Source organism: Schistocerca cancellata, chromosome 2 (genome assembly GCF_023864275.1).
Source record: "Schistocerca cancellata isolate TAMUIC-IGC-003103 chromosome 2, iqSchCanc2.1, whole genome shotgun sequence".
Taxonomy (NCBI): Eukaryota; Metazoa; Arthropoda; class Insecta; order Orthoptera; family Acrididae; genus Schistocerca; species Schistocerca cancellata.
In genome coordinates this window covers 469,704,631-469,727,716 of record NC_064627.1, presented here as the reverse complement: position 1 = coordinate 469,727,716, position 23,086 = coordinate 469,704,631, and the positions used below count along the sequence as shown (strand labels likewise).

General features: G+C 43.6%; 1 protein-coding gene across 1 annotated transcript in view; it reads right to left on the bottom strand.

Annotated features, from left to right (window-relative positions):
- LOC126161989 (protein takeout-like) overlaps window positions 1-23,086 on the bottom strand; it is an 82,103-nt gene that overhangs the window by 11,264 nt on the left and 47,753 nt on the right. The window contains exons 4-5 of the mRNA XM_049918190.1: window positions 7,145-7,287; window positions 4,892-5,041 (exon numbers count right to left, since the gene is read on the bottom strand). Coding sequence (XP_049774147.1) covers window positions 4,892-5,041; window positions 7,145-7,287 — 293 coding nt within the window. The remainder of the gene's footprint in view (window positions 1-4,891; window positions 5,042-7,144; window positions 7,288-23,086) is intronic.

Sequence of the window (23,086 nt, the reverse complement as noted above, 5' to 3'; positions counted from 1 at the left end):
ATAAACAAAAGCAAAATGAGAATAATGGAATGTAGTCGAATTAAGTTGGGTGATACTGAGGGAATTAGATTAGGAAATGAGACACTTAAAGTAGTGAAGGAATTTTGCTATTTGGGGAGCAAAATAACTGGTGATGGTCGAAGTAGAGAGGATATAAAATGAAGACCGGCTATGACAAGGAAAGCGTTTCTGAAGAACAGAAATTTGTTAACATCGAGTATAGATTTAAATGTCAGGAAGTCGATTCTGAAAGTATTTGTATGGAGTGTAGCCATGTATAGAAGTGAATCATGGATGATAAATAGTTTAGACGAGAAGAGAATAGAAGCTTTAGAAATGTAGTTCTATAGAAGAATGCTGACGATTAGATGGGTAGATCACATAACTAATGAGAAGGTATTGAATAGAATTGGGGAGAAGAGGAGTTTGTGGCACAACTTGACAAGAAGAAGGGACTGGTAGGTAGGACATGTTTGAGGCATCAAGGGATCACAAATTTAGCATTGGAGGGTAGCGTGGAGGGTAAAAATCGTAGAGGGGGATGAATACACTAAGCAGATTCAGAAGGATGTAGGTTGCAGTAAGTATTGGGAGATGCAGAAGCTTGCACAGGATAGAGTAGCATGGAGAACTGCATCAAACCAGTCTCAGAACTGAAGACCACAACAACCACAACACAGTTTAGTGAAAGGTGAGTTTCTTACTGCATGAGGATAGGGGAAACTGATGAACGAACAGAGAAGATCAAAATTAAATTAATTAAAATGGATTTTCCACAGCATAGTGTCAACTATTGCCAAAAGAAATTAATGGTTCAAATGGCTCTGAACACTATGGGACTTAACAGCTGAGGTCATCAGTCTCCTAGAACTTTGGGCTACTTAAACCTAACTAACCTAAGGACATCACACACATCCATGCCCTAGGCAGGATGCCTAGGTCACGCAGTTCCAGACTGAAGCCCCTAGAACTGCACGGCCACTCCGGACGGCCAGAAATTAGTGGATCATTTATTATCATAACAATATTCGATATAACGATGCTGATCTTCAGTCACAGAAACAGCACTGCATTCTAGCATCTAATAAAAGCATGCTCACCGGTCGCCATTTTTAAAAAAAATTGAAATTTTTTTTATTTGATGCTGTTTACTGGTGCTTCAGCTTTAGTAAACACCAAATGAGTTGGTCTCATAAAATATGTTATTACATCTGTTCTAGCTTTAACGAAAAGTTACCAGAGTGCAGACAAAGTGTCCATTGATGCTTCCTAGCGGACTAAACTGTGTAGCTGGACCGTGACGTGAACTGAGGAGCTTTGCCTTTTGCAGGAAAGTGGTAACCAACTGAGCTACTCAAGCATGACTCACAATCCATCCTCACAGTTCCGCTTCAGACAGTACCTCAACTCCTACATTCCAAACTTTACAGATGTTCTGCAAAAGTTGCAGGTCTATCACTTATGGAAGAAAGGATATTGCAGAGCTTAGCCATAGCCTGTGGCATGTTTCTAGAATCAGTTTTTCAATTTGCAATGGAGTGTCGACCGATTTGAGTCTTGGTCCAGCAAACAGTTTTAATCTGCCAGAAAGTTTCGGCTGCAGAGTGAAAATTCATACCAAAACTATCTAAAATACACATTGCCTTATCATTGTGTCTCTTAGTGCCTGTCCAATGAAATTAGAGATTTAATACCAAAATTACATCTGGTTAGCACATCGTTAATATCACTTTAAAAGATGGAATCTTATTTATTTATTTAGTGCTGCAAATGCAGCAAAATGTTTGAAGTGTGACGAACTACTATGCCTCATCCTAATATTTTATTCCAATACCAGGTATTTGATTTCATTATAGTTTGATTTACAATGCCTGACTTATCTGTTATGTTTGTAAAATTGTGTCAGTTGTAAATGTTATTTTTCTATTTGAGTATGTTTATACTTATTTTTAACACTGAAAAAGGTTTTGTTGGTGTGTGGTGTCCTATTATACTCTAATAAAAATATTTTCCAACATTCATATCTCACATTATTTATACTCATACTATTGAACACGTAATGTAAATGAGCATCTACTGGGAACTGTGCTATAGAACTTGACACATTCAATGCTAACAATGTAGAATCTTCATACTGTCTAAATCCTTGCATCCAGTTGCCAAAGACAATCCTGAATGTACAGACATTCCTTTAGAAGGATTTGCCCAATTCAGTCCTAAATATGCTCTTAAATACTGATCCTATTTTTAAAAAAATTATTTAAATTTATCTTATTGTGACAACTAGGAGACGTTCTAATAGTAGGAAAGATAAGATTGAAGTGACACAGGTGAGTTGTGGCAGAAAGCAGGTATGTAAACTCAAAACTTAGGCTGAGCAGCTCACGTGTAAAGAAAAACGCGAGAGCTCTTAACATTTGCATGTTACAAATTGTTCTAATTCAAATTTGCATTTAGAGTATTCTGAAAAGCCGAATTGGTGTAAATACTATCAAGCTGTGGCTTTTATAAGTATGTGTAAGCAACTGAATTGCGAAATATTTGACTTTGGCACAAGCATTATATCAGTTTAATCTATTATAGGCCAACAGTGAGTATGGGTATGAAAACTGGACCAGAATTTTCCCTTTTCCATTGAAGTGAGATCATTAACGGCCATTTTTTCTTATTTGCTTGGAATATCAGCTTTTTGCGTAGAAAAAATAGGAAATAATATGAGAAAATTACACGACCATGACAGTCAATGTTCGATTATAAACGACAGTCATATTTATAAACTAATTTGTTATTCGAATGTAAAATGACTCGGTCGATATTATTACAATTTATGGTGCATATGGGCCATGGAACATGAGAGTAACTAATTAGCTGAGGGGAATTTTTACTTGTGAGAAGTTTTTCACCTCTACAAATTATAGTGTAAGGACATCGAACCTTCAGAATATAGACTGTACATTTGAACTTGCATACTTATATTATAATTCATTATAATTTAACGAATATCGAACTGATTGTTAGATGCAGGATTTGGAAGTCGCTTATCTCAATGTCATGTTTTAAAATTATTCTTGCTGTGTATATTGCAAGAATGTTCCATACCACATGGTATATTAGTGAAGGTATCATAGTCTTTGACTAACTGAGTAAAAGCAGCCTGCCAAGAGGTAGTTTGGCGAGAAGAAGAGTGAATCAATAGTAAGCCAGCACAACCATGTGGTCTCGGCGTTGTGAGCAATTTGAAAAACAGAAAGTCCTGCCTGTGCTTCTGCATGCTCTTCCATGAGCAGCTCGGGTTGTTACTTCCACGTTCTTGCTATGCATGACTGATGAAGTGGCTTCCTTCGAAGTTGGTTTCTGACGTTCATTTCCATACAACGAGTTACAAAAGTATGGTAATACTGTGGATAGCGCTTTGCCAGCTTGGTGTGATATATGCTGCAGCATTTTCAGGTCTGTAAGGTGTCTTTACTTGTGTCCAAAGTTAACGTTTCGCTGCAAAGAATCAAGTTTTCATTAATCAGACGTATTTAATACATAACACTCTCATTTATTTCAAGTATTATAAGATTTTCTAATGTGTAAGCGGAAGGGGTATCACTGCTGTCAGCTGCAGCGCGACATTAAGCGGAATCAGCGGCGTCGAGCGAAAATGCCTATCGGACTGGGATTCGAACCTGGTACCTCCTGCTTACTAGGGAGGTGCGGTAACCACTGCGGCAGTCGGGACACAGCATTATCTCAACTGCACAGACTATCTCGGTACGCCTCGGTGACAATCCACTCTCCCCGCAAGCGCCATCTATCCGCAGTCCCCATTCATTATACTGCCTTACGTTACACAGATTCCTATAGGAGGTCGGACGTCTTTCGTGCATTCGCACTGAAGAAAGTTAATCCATTGCCCAGCCAAGCTTATTAATTATATGAACGCAGAGGTCCGTTCTTTCAAAAGGACAGGCACCAAGCAGATTTCGCAGCTGTGAACACTATATGTAAATGGAAGGGGGATCACTGAGCATTCATACAATTTTCTAATGTGTCTAGAATTCTCCTTTGTTCAATTACATGTTATATGGTGGCCTTGTATACCACGCGGAGTACATACAGACAACTGTACTCCCTTCTCTACCCACGATTATGGTCTTATTTGTAATAATCACACAATGAACTCATGCTTCTAATTTTTTTATATTCCTGTGTCACTGATGAATTTCATTTTAAACATACAACTATTTACATTTTGCACTTAACTTTTACGATGAACACTCATCCTTCTTCTGCCTCCAGCAGTAAAGTTCGTCAGTATGAGGCACAGCTGCTATCAGTGCAATTTTTTTTCAGAACTACAATCAGCAGGAACCTTTAATTATTCTTTACTTGCTTCTCAGGATAGAAGGTAAGTGTATGGATATTACCGAGACTACTGGTTTCTGATCATATTAACTTGGATGTGATTTCTTTGGATCTTTATACTTCAGAACTTGTACAGAAAAGTGTTATGTTATCAGATGGAGTCAAGCATGCTCATTGCACAATCTTCACGTATTAGGTGGATCATATATACACTCTTCGAATCATATAACTAAATTACTGTGATCGAAAAATTCACACTAATATGCATTTATGCCCATAATTCTTTCTGTTGAGCAAAGTAAACACTAACTGCTTCTGAACATATTTTGGAAATATAGTCAGATTGCATTATAAATCATTTCTTGGATGAAAACATCATGTAAAGATGGACACTTGTTCAGGAAATTTTTCTGAAGACCACCAGTATGTACGCAGTACAGGACACGAAAAAGAGTTAACTTTAAGGATTTGGACTTTAGCACTGACTTATAAGGAGCTGATTGCAAGCATTGGTTTAGGACATTGGAGCTGTACTTACTAAACTCGTCATTTCCAGTGAAAAGGTTGGACGCGTAGACTTCCATGTCACCGACCTCAGGGAACATGTCGAAGCGCGTTAGTCGCAGAAATTTCTTTCCAGCTTTCCTGAAGTACTCGCCTGTCACGTTCCATGTGGCAGTCACGTCAGCTGAAATGCAAATAGTGCATGGCATGGATGTCAGAGAACAGCACCTTCTATTGACTAATGAACCGTTCACATAAAATATCTCAAATACATGTTCAATAAAATAATTATACTGATTATTTAAAGAAATGGAAGAAATCAAGTAACTGTTTTATTTCGTTATATCTAACGTACTCTCTCTGTAGAACAAGCAACAACAAGTGGCCGAAGCAGGGGCAAGTTATGTTCAACAATTACTGCCAGCGGAATTTTTAGTATCCCTGCTCTTCAATTACATAAGCATACCTAACGTTAAGTCATTCCACTCTAAAGTAGCTGCGCCTTTACCGTTGTGTCTCGCCCTCTCTCCATCTCCACACTTTTCTCAACGCAACTTCCAGCACCTGTCCCTCCCAGATGATGAACTTCACCCTGACATCCACCCTTCCTACCAACTCTAACCCCACCTTCCTCCTGCCTCCTCCTCAGGACTCCCTCTTCACCCCCTCCCTCCTCCCGAGTGGCTTTCCCCCTCGCATTCAGGAGGACGACAGTTCAATCCCGCGTCCAGCCATCCTGATTTAGGTTTTCCTTCCCCGTCCTTCCCTGATCCGACGAGACCGATGACCTCACAGTTTGGTCTCTTCCCACAAACAACCCAATCCAACCACCTCCTGCGCCTCCTCCCTCCCCCATGCTCCCCTTCAGTGTCTGCACTCCCTCCTGCCTTGTGTTTCCTTTTCATCTCCTGCCCCACCTGTCTCCTGGTACATCCCTGACCCCCTAATTCCTTTCATCCCACCCCCACCCAAGCTGAACCTTGCTCTCCCCTCTTTTTCTATCTCCTCAGGCCTCTCCCTTGGCAGGTCCCTCCTGCCAGGTTTTATTCTTTGTTGTGTGTGCTTCATCTCTTAAAGTGGTTTTAAAGTGTCTTTGTTCTGGAGTGTTTGAATACTGTGGCCAACTTTTAACCTGTGTGTGTGACTTCGGAGTCTTTTTTGTGCTCTACGAATTGCCAACAGTGTTTTTTAACTTTATGTAGACTTTTTTAATTGTCCCCCCATGTATGTCTCTGTGTCAGTGTATATTTTACCTCCATTGTCTCCCCTTACTCTGTTTTTATGTCCCCCTTTTTATCGCCTTTATATGTATAATTTTCTCGTTTTATTAGCTGTCATGTCACTCAGCTGAAGAGCGGCGGATTGTGCCACTGACAGCCCTCCCTTGCCCATATGGGGCAGGGGAATGAAATCACAATAAATGAAAAACAAAATTCTAGAGTAATGAGGTGTGCATTGAGGAAAGCTATCTCATCACAAGGGTTTGTTAATTGTTTCAGGGGGGGAGGGGGGAGATGTTAGGCAGTGACCAGATAGTCTGACTGTTTCTCTTCAGCAGGAGTAATATCTTCAGGTAATCCTTAGGAAGCCTATCAGTTTCCTTTATCAGGACTTTGGACTTAATTTTAGGCGATGGCAGTGACACCAACGAAAATTTATAAAATTTTTATGGAAAACTAATGCTGTGTTACAGGCGAACAGTAGGTCTAGTTTTAGCAGAAGAGAAGGTATGAAGAAAACAGAATACACTAAGACTGGATCAGTGGAGGGTATGTTGAAACGAACTCCTTGTCAATAATGCTCTAGAGAACTGAAGCAACTGAGGAAATATGTAAGGCGAATTATTCTGTTCTTGGTTGCTTAGATATAATATCAGTTCTCTTGTTGTAGTAATCAGCAATACGAAAGCAGCAAGGTAACACAAAATCCATCGCAGAACTATTAACCAAAATAGAACTAGGAATGTGGCATATAAAATTTTAGTCGTAGATGCTATAATTATGGGCATAGACGTCTCAGGAATCGAACAAAAAAATAAAAATAAAAACAAGAAAATGTGCAAGAAAACGGAAATAATAATATATTTTCCGTGGTGATTGATAAGATTCAGATAACCATATTAAATCAGAACGAGAGTAAAGAAATTTGATGGATGCGCCGATCGAAACTATAGTTGAGCAAACGAAAGTTTCGAATTTTCAAAACGTAGTTAAAATTTTGTAGTATTTAGGTAAAGATTTGAATGTACTCTTTAACGACTGTGTTTCAAGTGGCTGTTGTGACTTACCCATGCTGATGTTGTAGACGCCTTTGCCATTGATGGGGAAGACGATGATCTTGCCCTGCGCCTTGTAGTCGCCCTCTAGAAACAACTGCTGGAAGCCGACATCCACTTCCATCCTGAAGAGGCCGCCGTCATCGAGGTTGGCCCTGTGGACACAATGTTCTTGCCTTTAGCGCTTGCTTAGCCCGCCTCAGTGCATCTATCAACACTGTCCATAATGTTACGTCTCACCATATGACATGACATTTTATCAGCCATTCGATACTGACTTCGTACCCACAGATCAGTATTAAACATAGTACGAGAATGCCATTTTTCAGTTGTCTCTACTAACACACACACAAACTTCATTGAATATCGCCACATCAATTAATATATTTAAACATTTGTCAGATGCTAGAAATACTGCACAAACAAAAGAATACCTACATCAAATTTAGATGATCTATAAGCAAAGACGTCTGAAGTAACAAATGCGTTTAGAAATGTCTAACAATAAACATTGGTTGTAATCAAGGAGTTAGGATCTATGGAAACGCTCTGACGGAATAATCATAATACACAACGAGACACAACGTGTAAAAGGGCATTGGATTGGCCGAGCTGTAATTTGTACTCAGGTGACTCATGTGGAAAGGCTTAAGACGTGAACATGGTCGCACGACGGGAATTAACAGACTTAGAACGCGGAATGGTACTTGCAGCTAGACACTTGGGGCATTCCATTTCGAAAATCGTTAGGGAATTCAATATTCCGAGATCACACTGTCTAGAGTCTGCCTAGAATACCAAATTTCAGTCATTATCTTCCACCAAGGAAAACGCAGTGGTCGACGGCTTTCACTAAACGACTAAGAGCAGCAGCCTTCCATATAATTGTCAGTGCTGACAGACAAGCAACACTGCATGAAATAATCGCAGGAAGCAATGTGGGACGTACGAAGAGCGTAAGCGTTTGGACAGCGCGGCGAAATTTGGCGTTAATTGGCTGTGACAGCAGACGACCGAGGCGACTGCCTTTGCTAACAGCACGACATCGCCTGCAACGCCTCTCCTTGGCTCGTGACCATATCGGCTGGACCTTGCACTGCTAGAAACAGTGGCCTGGTTGTATGAGTCTAGATCACAGTTAGTAAGAGCTGGTGGTAAGATTTGAGTGTGGCGCAGACTCTTGGAACTCATGGAACCAATTTGTCAACAAGGCACTGTACAAGCTCGTCGTGGCTCTATAGTGCTGTGAGCTGTGTTTACATGGACTGTGGTCCAATTTAATGGATCATTAGGCTACTTCGCAGCTTTTAATGGATTTCATGCCCCCCCCCCCCAAAAAAAAATGGAATTTTTATGAATGACAAAGTGCCATGTCACTGCGTCACAGTTGTTCGTGACTGATTTGAAGAACATTCCGGACAATTTGAGTGAATGATTTGGCCAGTCAGATCGCCCGATATGAGTCCTACCCAACATTTGTGGGACGCAGTCGAGAGGTCAGTTCGTGCCCAAAATCCGCACTGACAACGTTTTCAGAGTTATGGACGGCTATAGAGGCAGCGTTGGTCAGTATTTCTGCAGGGGACTTCCAGCGACCTTGTTGAGTCTTTGCTATATCAGGTTTCTGCACTACGCTGAGAAAAAAGAGGTCCGATACGATATTAGGAGGTATTCCATGACTCTTTTCAGCTCACTAACCAAATATCGCACCGTATGTTCAGAGTGCTAGCACAAAGGTGACACTGGACATATGGGTTTCCATAAGTGACTTACATGTTTTTCATCGTTTCTGTCATACACATACAATGTTTTTGATCTGAATGACTGTCTGTCATTTTATAAGCATGATGAGAAAAATATAAAGACGTACCCCACACGAGCGCCACATTCCGGCCAGCACGTTTGTATATTTGTAAATTTTTTAAGCCGAGTTGACAGTTGACGCTCCGCTTAGGGATAGGTTTTACTGGAGCACTGCACTTTGGTTTACAAGTTCTAAGTTTTGGTGAGTGAACGTTTAAAATCTGCAGCTTTATAATACATATACTGTCTTAGTGGCCCCATTTTCGTCGCACAGCTTGATCTATTTCAGTTTCACTAAGCACCTGTTAGAAGTCGGCTGGTAACTCTGGAATGTAACAAAAACATCTTAAACATAGTGTAAGAACGTCGCTATTAGAATTTTACTGCCTAGAAAAGAAAGAAGTAAATTCTGTTGCTCTTCATATCTACGTCAGAGCAGCGATTCTACTTTCCTAATAGCACGTTGTGATGGCGCTTCTGTACCATGAGAAGCAGTAAACATTAGTCGATATTTCAATAAATGTATTACCACTTACTGACAGAGATCTTAGAAATAATAAAAACAGGTAAATAAATAGCAGAATAGTGTCCACATAACTGATCCTAGATACTCATCGATGTGTGCTACAGCGCTTGTATAGAATTTTTACTCGTTCTCGGATGTGCTCGACCTATGTCGTGGAGCGACCTAGGGCACGTTCTTTCTTTGTAAAGTTTCAGCCTTGAGCGACGCACAGATCTGCAGCCTACAAGACTTGCCATCTGCCTCACACTTCACTGCACGATTTTGGACTGAACCAGTCGGCATTCACAAGATTCACCACCAAAAGTCAAGTCATTTCCCGTTATTGCTAATACTAACTTATTATATAATATGTATAGAACATACATGTCCCTTAAATAGGAGTCTTTTTAGTTTTAAACATTCTAATTACTTCACATAGCTCAATGTACTTATAATTCGTAATTTAAGAATCACTATTTCGCACCGTAGGCTATTTCTACGGTTTCTCTGTGCATTCAGAATCTCTGTCCTCTCGGGGACGTGGAGGAAGAATGAGCCCATTCTGTAACGCCTCCTTCCAGGGAAAAAACAGACGATAGGTCGGCTTTGTCCGCTCAGACAACAGCCTCAGATTACAGATGTCTTGCAAAATGTTTCCATATCATTACCCTCTAACCTCTCGGTCTTTTGTTCCAATAGCCGAAATGAAGTTTATAAGGAAATATATTAAGTTATCCAGACGGCTTTATTAAAACAATACCTCACATAATTGTCAATTCCTCCTCCAACGCCAAGGAGAACACTTCTCGAAGATCACTTTACAACTAAACAGTGATTGATTTGTGGATATTACGGTGTTCTCTTGATATACCACCGAGCAGGGTGGCGCAGTGGTTAGACACTGGACTCGCATTCGGGAGGACGACGGTTCAATCCCGCGTCCGGCCATCCTGATTTAGGTTTTCCGTGATTTCCCTAAATCACTCCAGGCAAATGCCGGGATGGTTCCTCTGAAAGGGCACGGCCGACTTCCTTCCCAATCCATCCCTAATCCGGTGAGACCGATGACCACGCTGTCTGGTCTCCTTCCCCAAACCAACCAACCAATCCTGATATACTGTAGATGTAGAGCAGTGCACATATTAGCGTGTCCACTGCAAACTCCCTGCAGATACGGTGAATGGTCATGTACGCACTTCACTGATGGAACGCACTGCACTCAACGGTTCCAGTGATTGCAGCCTGGGTACGCTAGCTGGCCCTTCCCTTCTACTATAATACATTACATCAGACATCCGTTATCGATTCTCATCTTTCAGGGGTTGGCCAAAAATACAGAAACACCACGAGAAACGCATTCTTGAACATAAATGCAAATGGTAGCCAAGTCTGCATGTTATGCTGTTGTATTTGACCACGAACTGCACTCGTACATATCCAAAAGACGTTGCAAACGTCAGTAGAGGTAAGAACAACGTTCTGTGTAGTCGTGTGTGCGTTGTGTCGGAGCACAGTGAATTACAAAGTGGGAAAATTATTGGTACTCGTAACATGGGTGCTTCCGTAGTTACAGGGCATACAAGGAAAACGGGAAAAACATCATCCACTAACACACAACGCGAACGGACGTGTGTGTTCAGTAATAGTGACGGAAGATAATAGAAGAGCATTGCGATGAAAAATAAGAGGACGACAGCTGAAAAAGTCATTGCAGAACTGAATGAGGCACTCACGAACCCTGCCAACACTAAACCAACTGGAAGGGAGCTCCAGCAGCAAGGAACTGCAGGAACAACTGGAATTTCAAAACCACCATCAGTGATGCAGAAAAACATGTTCGTGAAAGCATAAAACCTGGACTATGGAGCAACGGAAGAATGTCATTTGGTCGAATGTGTCTTTTTTCAGACGGTTTCTAGTTTCAAGCATGGCGGAGTTCGGAGGTGATTTGGGCAGCCATGTGTTGGTATTCCGTGGGCCTCGAGGTTATTCTGTAAGGCCGCATTACTGCCAACATTTATGTGATCATTACGGCTGATCAGGTCCATTCAAATGGTTAAAATGGCTCTAAGCACTACGGGACTTAACATCTGAGGTCATCACTCCCACAGATTTAGAACTACGTAAACCTAACTAATCTAAGGTCATCACTCACACACATGCCAAAGGCAGGAATCGAACCTGCGACCGTAGCAGCCGCGTGGTTCAGGACTGAAGCGCCTGCAACCGCTCGGCCACAACGACCGGCTCAGGTCCATTCCATGGTGCAGTGTTAGTTCTCCAGTGGTGATGATTTGTTCTAAGACGACAGGCCCCTGTTCACACAGCTCGCATCGTCCAGGACTGATTTTGTGACCACTAGGATGAGTTGTAGGATCTCCCCTGACCAGCGCATTCACAATATCTCAGTATTACTGATCCTTTAGGTTTGATTTGGAGGGAAGTGTGCGGGATCACTACCCAGTTCCATTATCGTTATCTGAGCTTGTCACAGAGTTGCATGATGAATGTTATAATATTCGCTCGGAAAACATACATGTCTTGTATTTATCCATTCCGAGATGACTGGGAATTTTTTCTAGTGCCAACGGTTACCCTGCAATTTATTAGGCATGGCAATGTGTTCTGTTTTTTTTTTCTTCATATTTTTGCTCCTGCTACCCATAGATCTTTGCTCATCCGCAGCTTACCATGGTAATACCAAAACTTGTCTCAAACTAATAACTTGCACAACCTAAGAACATACATTTAATCGGCAGTCTATTTGCATCTGAGGTACTTTTAAAACGGAATATATACAGATATAGACCACCTCCACAGGTAAAAGGTCAGAGGTCGGACTGCTCTGTAGAAGACCCTGATTCGATTCCCGGTACTGCCAGGGGTTCTTCGTCGGTAAGGAGACTGAAACGGGGTGCATTCAGGCTCAGCTGCTTGAGTGAAAAGTAGTGGTTACAAGGTCTGGGAAGCACACAACGACCAGGTGAGCTGTTGTGGCGACTCAACACCCTTACATACCCTATCGAGATAAAAAAAAAATGCTTCAAATGGCTCTGAGCACTATGGGACTTAACATCTGAGGTCATCAGTCACCTACAATTGGAACTACGTAAACCTAACTAACCTAAGGACATCACACACATCGATGCCCGAGGCAAGATTCGAACCTGCGGCCGTAGCAGAAGCTCGGTTCCGGACTGAAGCGCCTAGAACCGCTAGGCCACAACTGCCGGCTCCTATCGAGGTAAACAACGCTGCCATAAGACCATAAGAAGTGAAGCAAAATTATGTAAAAGAAATTTGTGCTCCTAGAAATATACATCATACTGAAGTCAGGTGCCGACTTATAACCACATATTGACAGTTGTCTCACAATTGACTCGTTTGTGTACTAGTGTTTATTGAGACTGTTTTGTTCCTTTTATCGTATAAATTTTCTCGTGTTAGTTTTCCCTATTAACTATATGATACATAGTGTATAACAACGAGATAGTACACCCAGGAAGATTTTAATGGAACTGACAGGGGCTGCGAAAATGTCCGTATTTGCATCTTTTTCTATGTTCTTCTTTGTGCTGTAGGAACCAGCCTGTTTCAACCAGCCGGCCGAAGTGGCCGAGCTGTTCTAGGTGCTACAGTCTGGAACCATGCGACCGCTACGGTCGCAGGTTCGAATCCTGCCTCGGGCATGGATGTGTGTGATGTCCTTAGGTTAGTTAGGTTTAAGTAGTTCTAAGTTCTAGGGGACTGATGACCTCAGAACTTAATTCCCGTAGTGCTGAGAGCCATTTGAACCATTTCAGCCTGTTTCAACCTCTTCAAGGTCTTGCGATACAAACAACATTTCGTAGGGAGATAGATGTACCATTGTCCTTCTACGCGGCCGACAAACTTTACAGTCTACGAGATTTTCAACAGCCGAACCATGGTTCTTAACGCTTTGACTTTAGTCATAACGTATTTGTTTAGAAGTAATTCGCCGTATTCACGATTCGATGCAAAGCGGTGCCTTATGAAGACAGCTAGTCACCGTCGCTTAGCTATCAGTAAGTTAACAATAGAGCAGGCCCGCTGGTTTTGGAGCGGCCTGGCTCGTTCTAAATGAATGCCGGCCTTGTCGTGCGGGTCCCCCAGACCGGATTCCCGCTGGCCTTCCAAACTTAGGAAGGTAGTCTGCTGCTCCTGGACAGCAAAGCTGCAGCCGACAGCAGCACTCTGGCTAATGGAACGGAAGGGAATCGTGGCCGCTGCTTGAGTTGTGTGAAACGACACACAGTCTGCTGTCCTAAACTTTTCTTTCTACGTACGCTGCACCTACCATTAGCATATCTCCGGACGACGAGCAATTGTACAGTACTTCTTCAACGTCCGGAGTCCTTGTCAATTAGGCGCGACAGCAGACAACGAACGAAACCAGTGCCACTGTGTTACTGTACCACTTGTGAATGTGTTAACTGGTATAAGGAGAGATTAATTACTTAGAATTAGCTGCCCTATCTGATACGACATTCCTATCATCAGATAAAAGAAATCTTACCTGCAGGTCTCTTGTCCCTTCGCTCCCCTATCTGATACGACGTTCCTACCATCAGATAAAAGACATCTTACCTGCAGGTCTCCTGTCCCTTCGTCGTGGCAGCGTTACATGACGACCCTTCGGCAGTTGTTTCTGACAGAATGAGTGATACAAAAAGGGACAGTGAGAAGGCCACAAATCAATGACATACGTGCAGTTAATCAATGGAATAATTGTACAATGACATGCAAAACCTAAGGACAAGAGTAATTTTCTCGTGATGTGTCACTGTCAAATAAAACGATGAAACTTGGACTATAGAGGGTGGTCCATTGATAGTGACCGGGCCAAATATCTCACGAAATAAGCATCAAACGAAAACACTACAAAAAACGAAACTCGTCAAGCTTAAAGGGGGAAACCAGATGGCGCTATGGTTTGCGCGCTAGATGGCGCTGCCATAGGTCAAACGAATATCAACTGCGTTTTTTTTTTAAATAGGAACCCCACTTTTTATTACATATTCGTGTAATACGTAAAGAAATATGAATGTTTTAGTTGGACCACTTTTTTCGCTTTGTGATTGGTGGCCCTGTAATAGTCACAAACGTATAAGTACGTGGTATCACGTAACATTCCGCCAGTGCGGACGGTATTTGCTTCGTGATACATTATCCGTGTTAAAATGATCCGTTTACCAATTGCGGAAAAGGTCGATATCGTGTTGATGGATGCCTGTTGTGATCAAAATGCCCAACGCGCGTGTACTATCTATGCTGCTCGGTATTCTAGATGACATCATCCAAGTGTCCGGACCGTTCGCCAGATAGTTATTTAAGGAAACAGGAAGTGTTCAGCCACATGTGAAACGTCAACCACGACCTGCAACAAATGATGATGCCCAAGTAGGTGTTTTAGCTGATGTCGCGGCTACTCCACACATCAGTAGCAGACAGATTGCGCGAGAATCGGGAATCTCATAAACGTCGGTGTTGAGAATGCTACATCAACATCGATTGCACCCGTACCATATTCACTGTTGAGCGTCCATAACACCATATCCATCCATCCATCCACGTACCATATTTCTAAGCACCAGGAATTGCAAGGCTACGGATTCGAACCAGGAATTGCATGGCTACGGCTTTGAATGTCGTGCACAGTTCTGCCACTAGGCACAAGAGAGATTACGGGACGATGACAGATTTTTTGCACGCGTCCTACTTAGCGCCGAAACGTCATTCACCAAAAGCGGTAACGTAAACCGGCATAATATGCACTATCGGGCAAGAAAAATCCACGATGGTTGCGACAAGTGGAACATCTGCGACCTTGGCGGGTTAATGTATGGTGCTGCATTATGGGAGGAAGAATAATTGGCCCCCATTTTATCGATGTCAATCTAAATGGTGGAATGTATGCTGATTTCCTACGTAATGTTCTACCGATGTTACTACAATATGTTTCACTGCGTGACAGAATGGCGATGTGCTTCCAACATGATGGATGTCCGGCACATAGCTCGCGTGCAGTTGAAGCGGTATTGAATAGAATATTTCATGATAGGTGGATTGGCCGTCGAAGCATGGCCCACAAGTTCACCGGATCTGACGTCCCCGGATTTCTTTCTGTGGGGAAAGTTGAAGTATATTTGCTTTCGTGATCCACCGACAACGCCTGACAACATGCGTCAGCGCATTGTCAAAGCATGTGCGAACATTACGGAAGGCGAACTACTCGCTATTGAGAGGAATGCCGTTACACGTATTACCAAATGCATTGAGGTTGACGGACATCATTTTGAGCATTTATTGCATTAATGTGGTTTTTACAGGTAATCACGCTGTAACAGCATGCGTTCTCAGAAATGATAAGTTCACAAAGGTACATGTATCCCATTGGAACAACCGAAATGTTCAAACGTACCTACGTTCTGTATTGTAATTTAAAAAACCTACCTGTTACCAACTGTTCGTTTAAAGTTGTGAGCCATAAGTTTGTGACTTTTACAGCGCTATATATCACAAAGCGAAAAAAGTGGTCCAACTAAAACATTCATATTTTTTTACGTACTACACGAATATGTAATAAAAAATGGGGGTTCCTATTTTAAAATAACGCAGTTGATATCCGTTTGACCCATGGGAGCGCCATCTAGCGGGCCAACCATAGCGCCATCTGGTTTCCCCCTTCAAGGTAGACAAGTTTCGTTCTTTGTAGTTTTTTCGTTTGACGCTTATTTCGTGAGAAATTTGGCCCGGTCACTATCAATGGACCACGCTGTACAGAGAAAGTACTGCTACAGTATAGTATACTACAATACAGAAGGTGACTGAAAGAAATATGCAATGAGACAAACAGAGATGCCACTTTTATTCAAAGACAACAATACACTGAACTCACCGCAAATTATGTTGGTCCTCTGCGCATTACAAAAAGCGGGGCGTGATTCTTACTAAGTAACGATCACCACGGATGGCAGTACATGCTGTGCATCGCGCTGCCATGCTGTCCACAAGGTTTCTAAGGAGTTCTTGAGACAGGGCTCTTTCCATTCGTCCACGAGCGCAGTCGACAACGGCTGGGTGGTAGGTGGTACATGAGGCCGTTCTCCAATACGTCTCCCCAACGCATCGAACGCGTGCTCGATGGGATGCAAGTTGAAGGAACGGGCAGGCCAGGCCATTCGCCGAATATCCCCTCGTTCTCAGAGATTCTGCATAGGCACTGAACGGTGCGGTCGTGTGTTGCCATCCAGAAAAATGAAGTCAAGGCTGAATGCATCTCAGAAAACACGTACCCGGGCGAGTACAGTGTCACAACGATGGCGTCCGATGCGACAACAGCTTTCAATGAGGTCACTACATCGAAGCAACCTTATGCCTCCCCACACAATAACGTCTGGACTTTCAAAAACGACCATATTCGACAATCTTGGATGTACTCTCGTTATACTCTACGTGATCAAAAGTATCCAGGTACCTGGCTGAAAATGACTTACAAGTTCGTGGCGCCCACCATCGGTAATACTCGAATTCAATACGGTGTTGGCCCACCCTTAGCTTTGATGACAGTTTCCACTCTCGCAGGCATACGTTCAATCAGGTGCTGGAAGGTTTCTTGAGGAAATGGCAGCCCATTCTTCACGGAGTGCTGCACTGAGGAGAGGTATCGATGTCGGTCGGTGAAGCCTGACACGAAGTCGGCGTTCCAAAACATCCCGAATGTATTCTACAGGATTCAGGCCAGGACTCTGTGCAGGCCAGTCCATTATAGGGATGTTATTTTTGGTTAACCACTCCGCCGTTGTCTGTACATTATGAACAGATGCTCGACCGTGTTGAAAGATGCAATTGTCATCCCCAAACTGATCTTCAACAGTGGGAAGCAAAAAGGTGCTTAAAAGATCAATGTAGGTCTGGGCTGTGGCAGTGCCACGCAAAACAACAAGGGGTGCAAACTCCTTCACGACCACACCATAACACTACCGCCTCCAAATTTTACTGTTGGCGCTAAATATCGTGTTTCTTCACTCTACACAACGTTTTTCCTGCGTTCAATTATGAAATGCTTACGCTCCTCACACCAAGCGAGACGTCGTTTGGCATTTAGCGGTGTGATGTGTGGCTTATGAGCAGCCGCTCTAACATGAAATCCAAGTTTCCTCATCTCCCGCCTAACTGTCATAGTATTGTATTGTATGTAGAAACGGCTGAGAGACTCCGTCCCCGCCGCAGCCGCAGTGGTCCAGAACCCCACGACGACTACTGCAGTCCACTTCGGCCCTCCGCCGCCCCACACCGAACCACTCTTTCAGAGTTATTGTGCGGTTCGATCCCTGCTGGACTCCCCCAGGGAACATCTCACACCAGGCGAGTGTAACCCCTGTGTTTGCGTGGTAAAGTAATGGTGGTGTACGCGTACGTGGAGAACTTGTTTGCTCTGCAATCGCCGACATAGTGTAGCTGAGGCGGAATAAGGGGAACCAACCCGCATTCGCCGAGGCAGATGGAAAAACACCTAGAAACCATCCACAGACTGGCCGGCTCACCGGACCTCGACACAAGTCCGCCGGGCGGATTCGTGCCAGGGACCAGGCGCTCCTTCCCAATTCGGAAAGCCGTGCGTTAGAGCGCACGGCTAACTGGGCGGGCAACTGTCATAGTACTTGCAGTGGATCCTGATACAGTTTGGAATTCCTGTGTGATGGTCTCGATAGATGTCTGCCTATTACACATTAGACCCTCTTCAACTGTCGGCAGTCTCTGTCCGTCAAAAGACGCGGTCGGCCTGTACGCTTTTGTGTTGTACGTGTCCCTTCCTTTCCACTTCAGTATCACATGGGAAACAGTGGACCTAAGGATGTTTAGGAGAGTGGAAATCTTGCGTACAGACGTATGACGTATGTGACATCAAATCACCTGACCACGTTCATAGTCCGTGAATTCCACGGAGTGACCCATTCTTCTCTCTCACGATGTCTAATGACTACTGAGGTCGCTGATATGAAGTACCTGGCAGTAGGTGGCAGCACAACGCTGGTAGTATGAACAACGTATGTTTTCGGGGATTTCCGGATAATTTTGATCACGTAGTGTATGAGAGATGGTAGCACGGAATGCGCACAGAAATATTGTGGAACGTGTTCGTTTTGGTGGTCCAGGTGTTATGATGTGAGGAGGCATAATTTTGCATGGGCGTACTGACCTCCAGATCTTTGAATATGGTACGCTCACCGTTCAACGCCAATGTGATACTGTACTCCTTCTCCATTTGGATATTTTCAAGGATGTATTCGACCCTGACTTCATTTTTTTGGACGACAACGCGAGACCGCATCCAACAGCGCAACTGGAGCAGCTCTTGCAGCGAGAGGATACTCGGCGAATGGACGGGCCTCCCCGTTCCCTTCATTTAAATCCCATGGAGTGCATGTGGTATGCTTTAGGGTGACGCACTGTAACACATGCACATGCACCAACGACCATCCATCAATTGTCAATAACCTGGTGGATGAACGGAACTCCTTAAGACCCTTGTGGCCAGCATTGGCGAGACAGAAGTTCTCCCCATGTGATTAGTTTACGGAAAAGTGTCATCGTTGAGTGACGGTAGGAGATGTACAGCATGTCTTAAACAGAATTTCTTTTTGGTGTGACGAATGGCTACTTTCCCTAGACGTATAAAAAATTAATGCGGATGAGTAGGAAAAACAATCCTGTAATATTCGAAAGCAGTGTTAGTTGTGTGCTATTTGACGCAGTCATGTATATTAAATATCTAGGCGTAATGTTGCATAGCGAAATGAAATGGACTTTGAAAAAAAAATGACGTAATGTCCTGCAGAAAGTCCGCTAACAATGGTTGTAAAACATATTTATTTTACCTTAATTTATTAAAATGATGTGTCTGGTTTAAACATGAACCATCATCAGATCTGATTCTGTCGGTTACGATAGTAAGTCGGACGGGTTACTTTTGTAACCGATACAATCAGATCCGAGAACGGTTCGTGTTGAACCGAAACCTGCCACTTTTAAAAATTAAGATAACCAAGACGGTCAAATAGATATGATACTAAATGGAACGAGCACGTAAGGTTTGCAGTAGGGAACACGAGTGGTCGACTTTGCTTTAGTGAATTAATTTTAGGAAAGTGGAACTGATCTACGACGCAGGCTGCACACAGAAGATTAGTGCGATATATTCTTGAGTACTGCTAGAGTGTTTTGTATCCCCACCACTTCGGATTGAAGCAAGACAGCGGAGGAGTTCAGAGGCATGCGGCTAGATTTGTTACCGGCAGTTTCGACTAACTCAAGAGTGTTATGGAGATGCTTTTTGGACTCAAATGGGAATCCCTGTAGGAAAGAGGACGTTATTTTAGTGGAACACTATCGAGAAAATTTAGAGAACCCTCGTTTGCAGCTGACTGCAGAATGATTCTGCCGCCGTCAGAGTACATTCTGCGTAAGGACCGTGGAGATGAGAGAAATTACGTCTCGTACGCAGAGAAGTCGACAGTCGTTCTTCCCTCACTCCATTAGCGAGTTAGCAGGAAAGGAAATGACAACTAGTCCGCTATGCACCGTATGGTGGCTTTCGTAACGTGTATGTAGATGCAGGTCTATCGAAATTCTTCTAAATTGATTGTGGTCAAGGCCTGCAAGGCTGGCTTAAGCGCTTACGACTTTCTCTTGCCCGCAGATGTTTTACAGCATTCAGTGGACATAAAGCTCTGAATGTTATGGCAGGATGCAGCATTTGATGGGGTAGTGATATTAAGCAACAGCCAACTGAAATGTCTGCATTCGGCTCCTGTAGCTGATTGGTACAATGGCAGGAATGTAAAGTAACTGCATGGATCGTACCCTCTTGTGAGGAGGTGGAGCTTCAAAATGATTTTCTGCAGTCAGTAGCCATTAAATGTAAGTGAACAACCGTGTTTATTTTTCAAATACAGAAAAGCCTGCAAGAACCCGAAAGCATATTCGTATGTGCGGACGTGGAATTCGGAACTGAATCATTTCTGGTCTTGTAGGTGACTGTTGATTTTTAGCGAGTGTGCACATGCACAACAGATAGCACCCACAAATTAGATTGTGGTCCAGTGCACAAGGCGTATCTATAAAGTATGCTGAGTGGTCTCAGACAATAAAGGAAACAAGAGCTACAAACAAAATACCTTTACTGTCCTTCAAAGTAATCAGCAACACACTTCTGCCATCGGTGGTAAGGCTGTTGGAATCTGTCAGCAAACGCTCCTTGTGAAATCGCTCGAAGCTGCGTGGTCACGCATTGTTGGATATCCGCAACGTCTGAGAATTTCGTGAACAATAGTGCTTATACCGCTCCCATTCTCAAATACAGTCGCCGATCACTCGCAACTTTACATCCAATGTCAGAGGTGTGCTGTAGCTAATGGTGATTAGTTTCAAGTTATAAAAGGTATTTTGTTTGTAAATCTTGTTTCCTTCATTTTCTAGGAGCTTTCATCGAAATTTTCAGAAGCGCCTTGTATCTACAAGGGGACCTAAACTTACGTTACACATTCGTCCTGTGATAAGCATTGCGCAACAAGAATGATGCATTGTCAGAGGAGAACACATGTTCCGTGTTCCCTGTAGACTAGTTCTCCTGCCGTACCGTTAACAGGGGCTTACAGTGTGCAAATGAAATTGTGCTGCAACTGGAAACGTATTCGAAAGTTGAAGTACGTGTGACAGTGCGATTCTCGCGGCCAAAACGTCTAAATACATACATCAAAAAAAGGTGTGCATCACCTCTGTTCCGAGAGTTCCCGAACCTGTACAGAAAATTCAAATAGAGATCAACAGTAAACATAAACATCATTTCCGCCCTTTTTATTGCTCATGAAAACCACACATTGCATGTTGTTCCACCATACAGCGGGACCTTCAGAGGTGGTGGTCCAGATAGCTGTACACTCCGGTATCTCTAAGACTCAGTAGTACGTCCTCTTACGTTGGTGCATACCTGTATTCATTGTGGCATACTATTAACAAGTTCATCAAGGCACTGTTGGTCGAGATTGTCCCACTCCTCAACGGCAATTCGGCGTCGATCCCTCAGAGTGGTTGTTGGGTCACGTGGTCCTTAAACAGCCCTTTTCAATCTATCACAGACATGTTCAATAGGGTTCATGTCTGGAGAACATGCTGGCCACTATAGTCGAGCGAAGTCGTTATCCTGAAGGAAGTCGTTCACGAGATGTGCAGAATGGGGGCGCGAATTGTCGTCCATGAAGACGAATGCCTCGCCAACATGCAGTCGATATGGTCGCACTATCGGTCGGAGGATGGCATTCACGTATCGTACAGCCGTTACGGCGCCTTCCATGACCACCAGCGGCGTACGTCGGCCCCACATAATGCCACCCCAAAACAGCAGGAAACCTCCATCTTGCTGCACTCGCTCGACAGTGTGTCTTAAGGCGTTCAGCCTGGCCTGGTTGCCTCCAAACACGTCTGTGACGATTGTCTGGGTGAAGGCATATGCGACACTCATCGCTGAAGAGGATGTGATGTCAATCCTGACCGGTCCATTCGGCATGTTGTTGAGGCCATCTGGACCGCGCTGCATGGTGTCGTGGTTACAAGGATGGACCTCGCCATGGACGCCGGGAGTGAAGTTGCGCATCATGCAGCCTACTGCGCACAGTTTGAGTCGTAACACGACGTCCTGTGGCTGCACTAAAAGTATTATTCGACATGGTGGCGTTGCTGTCAGGGTTTTTCTGAGCCTAATCCTTAGGTAGCGGTCATCCACTGCAGTAGTAGCCCTTGGGCGACCTGAGCGAAGCATGTCATCTACAGTTCCTGTCTCTCTGTATCTCCTCCGTGTCCGCCGCTTTGGTTCACTCCGAGACGCCTGGACATTTCCCTTGTTGAGAGCCCTTCCTGCCACAAAGTAACAATGCGGACACGATCAAACCGCGGTATTGACCGTGTAGGCATGGTTTAGCTACAGACAACACGAGTCGTGTACCTCCTTCCTGGCGGAATGACTGGAACTGATCGGCTGTCGGACCCCCTCCGTCTAATAGGCGCTGCTCATGCATGATTGTTTACATATTTGGGCGGGTTTAGTGACATCTCTGAACAGTCAAAGGGACTGTGTATGTGATACAATATCCACAGTCAATGTCTATCTCCAGGAGTTCTGGGAACCGAGGTGATGTAAAACTTTTTTTGATGTGAGTAGCACACAGATTCACCGTGAAATTCTGCCGGCGTATGGACCAAATGCCATGTCGCGTCCAACCGTAGTGAAATGGTGTCAACAATTTGTTCAAGGCTGCACAGGCTTGGACCGTACTTACCGGGAAGAAACGTCACCGACATCGACCACAGACGACAATCTCCACGCAGTCGAGGAGTCGCAGACTTTCTAACGATGGAGACGTTCACACAGCGGCTCTCGAATGGCTCCGTGACCAAGGAGCTGATTTCTGTCGTCGAGGAACTGAACGACTGGTATAACGTCCCGACCGTTGTTTACAGATATTTATTGGCTGTGATGAGAAATAGTGATACGTATCCGTTTCGCTCTGAAGAGTAGCGCAGCATACGATAAATAATGTTACGTGGCCTGCCGTAATAATGTGCAA